The sequence below is a fragment of the Diabrotica undecimpunctata genome, chromosome 6 (assembly GCF_040954645.1).
Source record: "Diabrotica undecimpunctata isolate CICGRU chromosome 6, icDiaUnde3, whole genome shotgun sequence".
NCBI lineage: Eukaryota > Metazoa > Arthropoda > Insecta > Coleoptera > Chrysomelidae > Diabrotica > Diabrotica undecimpunctata.
Window position 1 is genome coordinate 86,679,209 of NC_092808.1, and position 8,266 is coordinate 86,687,474.

Genomic DNA, 8,266 nt, shown 5'->3' on the forward strand with positions numbered 1-8,266 from the left:
ATGTAAAGGAATTAATGAATTAATAAAGAAATTAAAATAAAGTAATTATTTAAATATAAATTAATAAAGATGTGATGTTTATAAAGTTACAAGTTGGAGCATGTGATAAATGTTAATTTAATCTAGTTTAAATAATTGATGGATTCGACCGTTAATTGATGGAAATTCATTTTATGTTACAATAAAACACTGAAAACTTTGTTTTTAAAACTTTCACAAAATTTATTTTAAACTCTTATTACTACAGCTGTTTCGGCTGATTGTCTTTCTCAAGTGATCTATTTTTGGCATGCGTTTACACTTCATAGTCTCTTATGAAATAGGTTGAGGAGGGGAGAACTGTTTGTCTCAAGTTGGTCATTCAGAATTATATCTGTGTTTTTTAAGTTGTTGATTTCCATAGATTGTAACAAAGATAGCTTAAGGCCTTTATTTTGAATGTGAAGAATTTTAAATTCGTCAATAAAAGAATGATTATGATCTAGAAGGTGAAGTGCGTATGTAGAATCTGTTTTTCTATCATTGAAAGCCCTTTTATGTTCTGCTATTCGTTTATTAAAATTTCTACCAGTTTGACCGATGAAAGTTTTTGGGCAGTCGTCACATTTAAGTTTGTACATACCACTGTGTAAGTGTTTTTTTATTTTGGCTCTTGTTGTTTTTAATATATTTGCCTAGGTTGTTATATGTTTTGAAAGCTGGTGTTATTCCGTTCTTTTTTATGTGTTTGGCTATTTTTGTTGATATTTTGCCTGTATATGTAATCGAGCAGAAGGTACTGGGTTTTTTCTCTGGTAGTGGAAATACTAATTTCAGGGCTTTCTTGTGTAGTTTTTGATTTAACATTTTATTAATTGTTTGTTCGTTGTATCCATTATTTACTGCTATTTGCCTAATGATATTTAATTCTGTCCCAAAATTGTATTTTGACATCGTAATTTCTGTTAATCTATGTAACATACTATGATAGGCTGCCAGTTTATGTTGTGTGGGATGGGATGATGAATTGTGAATAGTCGTGTCAGTATGGGTAGGTTTATGAAATATGGAGAAGTCGTGTTTGTTGTTAAGTCTGATAATTTTTAAATCTAAAAAATTTATGGATTGATTTTGTTCTGTTTCTTTTGTAAATTCAATATCACTATGGAAATACGTAGACGACGTACTGGTATGTTTCACAGGAACTAATAGACAACTCGACCAATTTTTACTGTACATTAATTCACTTCATAGTTATATTGAATTTACAAAAGAAACAGAACAAAATCAATCCATAAATTTTTTAGATTTAAAAATTATCAGACTTAAAAACAAACATGACTTCTCCATATTTCAAAAATTATAATAAACGAATAGCAGAACATAAAAGGGCTTTCAATAATAGAAAAACAGATTCTACATACGCACTTCACCTTCTAGATCATAATCATTCTTTTAATGACGAATTTAAAATTCTTCACATTCAAAATAAAGGCCTTAAGCTATCTTTGTTAGAATCTACGGAAATCAACAAATTAAAAAACACATATATAATTCTGAATGACCAACTTGAGACACACAGTTCTCCCCTCCTCAACCTATTTCATAAGAGACTATAAAGTGTAAATGCATGCCAAAAATAGATCACTTAAGAAAGGCAATCAGCCGAAACAGCTGTAGTAATAAGAGTTTAAAATAAATTTTGTGGAAGTTTTGAAAACAAAGTTTTCAGTGTTTTATTGTTACATAATCTAGTTTAATATAGATTCTTTATACTTCTTTATTGAAGTAGGTGCACTTTATAATCTTTTTGAACTGAGGCTGTTTTGTTTGCATTTAATTTCCTTTATTTAATATTTATGTGAATTTAGATAAGAATAAGACATTTTCTGCGTAGATGTCGCTGCCTCTACAGACCCTCATTTTTTGTATAAGGTTTTCCATCTTTTCATTAGCTATGATATAATTTATGAATATTTATGTGTATCTGTTTTGCAGAAAAAGGTTCTTTAAGTTAGAGATTTTTAAAGGTTTTAATGTAATTTTAGAATAAATGGTGAGTAATAGTAAAGTTTAGAACTTTTGGCAGTACTATTTTCTGACGGGTATTCTAAGGATAAAGTTGATTTCATGTAATCGAAAAAACTATCTTAAAATAAAGTCGCCCAGGAATTTTAAAGTCATCTACTTTAAATTGTATAATATATGAATCGCAAACTGCAGAAAGGCAACAAGTCCAATATGTACGAATTTTGTGTATTTTAATAAAATTGTTTCCAGTAGCAAAACGCAACGTTTACTACAAAAAGGAAACACGTCCGCATATTAGTATTGGCATGGCAACGCTTTCAATATTCTATTTACTGCAGAAAAGAAACTAGTCCAGGACACGTTTTCTTTCTGCGGTAAACAGTTGCGGCGCTAGAGCTGCGTGGCAAATATTCGAACTATCCTCACAGCTGAGTTTAGTCAGACAATATTGTGCTGTATTTATTGATGATTGTTGTCGTCTTCACTGTGGTTAATAATTAGATTAAAATGAGTGGTTCAGATGAGGAATGGGGAATGGGAATAAACAAGAAAAGAAAAGGTGTTACGAATGATGACAAATATAAAAGGAATATAATAAAGAAGTCTAAAGTAGCTGGACAAGAACATGTAAACTGGGTTGGCAAAACTGTACCAGCTAAAAAACCAGGCTCAAATTTTTGCAGGTAAATATTGTTTTATTCATTGTTGTTAATTTGTACATTTTGGTTTAAATACGATTTTACTGATACTTTAATCTTGTGTATATTTCGAAGTAATATTAGGCTACTAAAACCTAACCTCAAAGTCATTTACTTATCTCCAATATCTTTTTCTCTAAATTACTGTTACAATAAAGTCTTTTGTTGTTTCAGTTGCAAATCCAATTGCCTTGGAGTTTTCACTGAAAAAGATATGATTGAAATATTCGCCAAACTACATAACATGACAACCAAAACGGAACAGGACATTTACATCCAATCTGTTATGGAAGTTAGTCAGATTGCAAGGGAAAGACCCAGGTCTAGTTCGTCAACCGCGAAACCCAAGGCTTTCAGTGTGATTTATTATGTAGTACACAATGGAAAGCGTACAAAAGTATGTAAAAATGGATTTATGAAAACCTATGGATACACTGCAAAGCAGTGTTACCGTTTGTCCCATCTATTGCAACTAAATGAAACAGCAACTGACAACAGAGGAAAAAACGTTTCAGGAAATGCAATACCTGGGTCCGTACTATCTAAATTAAGGGCCCATGTAGAATCATTCCCCACCAAAGTACATCACTATACAGGAAAAGAAAAAAAGTATTTTTCAGCTAATATGAATTTAAAAATCATGTACGACATCTTCATTAAAAAAGAACATAGTTTCCTTATTTCAACATTAGGAACTGAGAAAAGGCTCTCCTACAAGTTTTTTTCGACATATTTCAAGGAAAACTACCCTTCTATTGGCTTTGCCCAACCAGTTAAAGATGCATGTGTTACATGTGAGGAACTAAATTTAAAAATAAAAAGTCCTGTTTTGAATGAGAATGCAAAGCGAGTAGCTGTCGCCGAGCTAACAGTACATAAACGTAAATCTAAAAAGTTCTATGCATCACTGAAAGAAGTGACCACGCAGTGTGTCAGTATGCCTGAAAAAAATGTTGGTATCTGCATAGATTTTATGGCCAACGTATCTCTACCTTGTATTCCTGTGCAAGATACCTATTACCTTAGACAGCTCACTGTAAACGTTTTTGGTGTGCATAATCTCGCGACACGGGAATGTACAATTTTTATCTATCATGAAGGTGAAGGGGGTAAAGGCTCAAACGAAGTTTGTACTATGTTAGATTGGTACATAAAAAACAAAATTGGCAGTGGTGTAAAAAACCTTTATCTGTTTGGGGACAACTGCGCAGGGCAAAATAAATATAATACTGTGATTCGCATGATGATGTACTTGTGTGAGATAAAAAAGTTTAATGAAGTCAAACTAACCTTTCCTGTTAGGGGCCACTCTTTTATGCCAAATGACAGAGATTTTGGCATCATCAGAAGAAAATTAAAGCAAGAAGAACGATATTATACTATTAATGAGGTTGAAGAGCTTATAATGAAATCATCCAAAATTGACGGCAAATTTTCTGTTATTAAAATGACTGCTCATGATTTCATTGACTTTAGGTCATGGTGGCCCCAGTTTTATAAAAGAACCTGCCTAAGTGATGATTCGTATGGCAAAAATGTCCCAAGAAACCAAAAAAGGGCTTTTGCCATATCACAATACAGAGAAATGACTTTTTCATCAAAGAATCCTAACACGGTTCAATGTAAGATGAACATCGGCGGCTTCATAATGGATGAATTCAAACTACGGAATACAGTACAGCCAATTCAGGCTCCTACTAGAAGAGCATATTCAATTGTACTTCCAATTAACAACAAGAAAATGGAAGACCTGAAGAAAACATTGGTATACATCCCGGAAGAAAAAATTAATTTTTGGAATCCGATTTTGTCATGGCCAATTACACCGGCATTAGCAGAAGAAAACTAAAAACTTGAACTGAAATTTACTTCAAAGTTTTAATTTATGATTTAATTGCTTTATTTCATGTATAGGACATTGTTTTATTTCATTAAAATTAGTTCTCATAAAATATTCTGTTTATATATTGATTGTTTTCCTTAGAACTTCTTAAAGTTTTTTGATTACGGCAAAAAGGGAACATGTCCTTAACACAAAAAAATTCTCTACCCTCTCCTCTTAAAATATTTAAATATTTTATAAGTCTGTAGTAGTCCAGAATGCCCAATCACATAATCCTTAAATGCAAAAAAATTAATACCAGTAGTGTGTTTGAGTTTACCAAGTTTTTTATCTCTCCTGAAAAATTGGCAAACTTGGACTTGTTGCCTTTCTGCAGTTTGCGATTCATATGTCCAGATTATCAATATGAATGAATTAGATAAAATAAAATTAGAAGAATTTTGACCTAGTAACACAAACATCATTTGTTTAATTTAATAATGTTTGGTCTTTTAAGAACGATTTCTAAAGTGGAAATTAAAACGCCAAATAAACTTGTTTTGAAGTAAAATTTGACTTAATCCCAATAAAAATAATTAATTGCAATAAGATGTCACAAGAAAAAAGCCTCAGAACAATATTAAGTTATTTGTTTCATTTGCTAAGTTTGCTTATTGCCTTTGACGTGATCATAAAGTAAAGTTGATCTTTGTTAAGCGTTTTTAAATTATTTGAGAATTTTTTTGTAAGCAATGACAGTAAAAACAAAACTGCATCAAAAAATTATATCATCATTAATAATTGTTTCCTAACTTATATTTTACAATTAATGGTGCAGTTCAAAATTCGAATTTTGGTATATACTGTAAAAAAAACAGGGATTAATTATGTACAGTACTTACAACAACATAACTGTTGCTCATCCGAATGGTAACTGAATAGCCCTTTCAAAAGCGACGGGATTGAATGTACAGGTGGTTGAACAGACAACATGCTATAGCGTTTAATTATTTATTAGTCAGGCTACTTACATCACGAGGTTAAATGAACGAGAACGAAAACGGTGAAGTGGATTGAAGATGAAATGGGTATGTTAACACTTCATTTAACACAAGTGACTGATAATCTAATTTAACGTTAACTTTGTTTCTCAACTTAGTTGTTTCGAGATAAGGGCGAGATCCTTTAATATTTTTTCTAATAGGTTATTAGTAAAAATTGTATTTTTGGTTCACTGAAAAACATACTCAAACTGTGAACTTTATAGAAAAATATGCAGGACGCGAAATAATATTGAAAATATATAAAGGAGATCATTGAATATACTATGATCAATATCATTTATTTGTAACAATAAATTTTGCCAATAAAGGTCTGTATATTTTCTAGCTACCATTTTCTGTTTTCTGATAGGATGTGATTTTTAGTCGCAAAGTAAGGAATACAATAAGCTGGCTGGCAGGAAACTCCTTAAAGTATTACACTTTTATTACAAAATTTTTTTTATTACTAAAATAACCTAAATTTTAGCCATGATCACTTGATTTCTTTAAAACACAATATTAAAGAAAATATGGAAAATAGCTAATGCTATGAATGCTAATAAATATATACTAGGTCCTAATTGGAGTAGAACTGATCTATAGATGTATTGTGTATATCTCAGTTAACCAAACACTTCTCAAACCTTAAGATAACTTTAAAACTTTAGAGTTTAGCCTTTGGCCTTGTACGTTGACATACAACTTCAGTTCTTATGAAGCTGGAGAATAATCCTTAAAACTAAGAAAAAAATGTATAATGCTTTCGTATATTACGGCTATAACACCTTACCCTAAATATCCAGCATGTCATCATGATGTGGCTAATACTTTCCAGAAAGACCACCATTTTAAATAATTAGAGGTTCTGTACGTTCTGTTAACGAAACGTTTTTAACATCGTTCTATATATTCTTCAGAGGAGCTAACAGTTTTGAGACTTTATCATTAAACTTACTTTTCTTTACACTACATGTACCATAGATTTATCTTTTTCTCATAATCATTCCTTACTCTTATTGCAACTTTAATCTTACGGCATATAATAAATACAATACTAACCCAAAATTCTTTCGAATTCACTGTCTGTATTGTCACATACAATAAAAATATTAATTTTATTTCAAGGATGCCTCTAAAAGCGTCGATGAAATAGGAACAAGTTTGGTGTACAAATTTGACATCTAACTGCTTGATGCTTTTCCTGCTAACCTACATCTGTCAATATACTGCATATCATTGACCTACTTAAACTATCGCTGGGCTTTCCGAAGTCTATACATAGAAAATATATAAATATAGCATGAATCGAGTATATATAAATAAAATATTGCGTTTCCTTATGTTAGAAATTTGTTTTTTAATTAGATTCATCATCATCATCATCATAAGTGGCTCGACAATCCGTTGTGGATCTTGGCCTGCTCACAAAGAAGTCGCCACTCCTGTCGATTCCTGGCAACTTCCCTCCATCTTCTAACCCCTAGAATCTGTAGGTCTTCTTCCACATCATCAATCTATCTCATTCGTAGTCGTCCTCTGCTTCTTGTGCCCTCTGGTTTTAAAAATGTTAATCTCTTCGTGTATTCGTGATCTGACATCCTAGCAATGTGTCCAGCCCATCTAAGTCTCTGCACTTTAACGAATTTCACAATATCTGGATCGGTGTATAACTGATACAGTTCAAAGTTGTATCTTCGACGCCATAGCCCATTTTCATTTACGGCCTCAAAAATCTTTCTAAGAATTTTTCTCTCAAAAGTACCAAGAAGCCTTTTATCATTTTGAGATAAGATCCACGTTTCAGCCCCATATATCAAAACTGGTCTTATTAAGGTCCTGTATATATTAAGCTTTAGTGCACGTTTTATATTTTTATTTTTTAAATGTCTCTGGAGGTCGTGAACAGTTCTGTTTGCTATTGTTATGCGTCTTTTTATTTCGTCGCTTGTCGTGTTTGTTGCGTTTACTAGCGATCCAAGATATGTAAATTCTTTGACTTGCTCAAAGGTATGGTTGTTAATTTGAATTCTTTGTTGGATATTTCGAGGGTTTTTAGAAACCAACATATATTTGGTTTTTTCCTCGTTTACCACAAGTCCTAATTCACTTGCTGCATCCGCAAGCCTTGTAAAACACTGCACCATGTCTCTCAGTCTATTTACTTAGATTAGATAGGTAGATTTGTAGAATGGCTTGTCGGAACTTACTTTTGTATTACCGTATAATAATATCTGCATGCAGCTTTCATTTTAACAAATACATTTTCCCTTTATCTTAAACAGGACGCCAGTGTTTAAAAAACCAACTATTAAAATCTCTTCTTGATTTTAGATAATTCATATATGATATTATTATATAATACCTCGTCATTGCCACTGTTTAGTAATTCCGGTGAAGGCTTATTTATTTCTCAGTTTCTCAGCCTTCTCCAAATTTCATATTATTCGTGATATTTCTTGTTGTGTTGGTAATTATAATTTTCCGTCATTCATACTAATTTTAACCATCAATACAATACAGCTTCTTTTTCTTTTAACTTTTCGTTAAAATATTCTTTACATTTTATTATGACCTAATTTTCTTTTAATAATTAATTTCTTTGTTATATAAATATACAGAATTTCCCTTTCGGGAAAATTCGTTTTATAATTGGTAGTAGTACTGCATTGTAGGAACAAAACTTTTATCATATC

General features: G+C 31.5%; 1 protein-coding gene across 1 annotated transcript; it reads left to right on the plus strand.

The window, feature by feature from the left end:
- Positions 1-2,197: 2,197 nt before the first annotated feature.
- LOC140442712 (uncharacterized) lies at positions 2,198-4,699 on the plus strand. Its single transcript, XM_072533698.1, has 2 exons — positions 2,198-2,693; positions 2,883-4,699. Exons 1-2 carry the CDS (start codon positions 2,518-2,520, stop codon positions 4,555-4,557), a joined length of 1,851 nt encoding a protein of 616 aa, XP_072389799.1. The 5' UTR covers positions 2,198-2,517; the 3' UTR covers positions 4,558-4,699.
- The last annotated feature ends 3,567 nt before the right edge of the window (positions 4,700-8,266 follow it).

Coding starts and splice junctions, on each gene's coding strand:
- LOC140442712 (XM_072533698.1), top strand. CDS start 2,518: ATGAGTGGTTCAGATGAGGAATGGGGAATGGGAATAAACAAGAAAAGA. Junction 2,694..2,882: donor CCAGGCTCAAATTTTTGCAG/GTAAATATTGTT, acceptor TTGTTGTTTCAG/TTGCAAATCCAATTGCCTTG.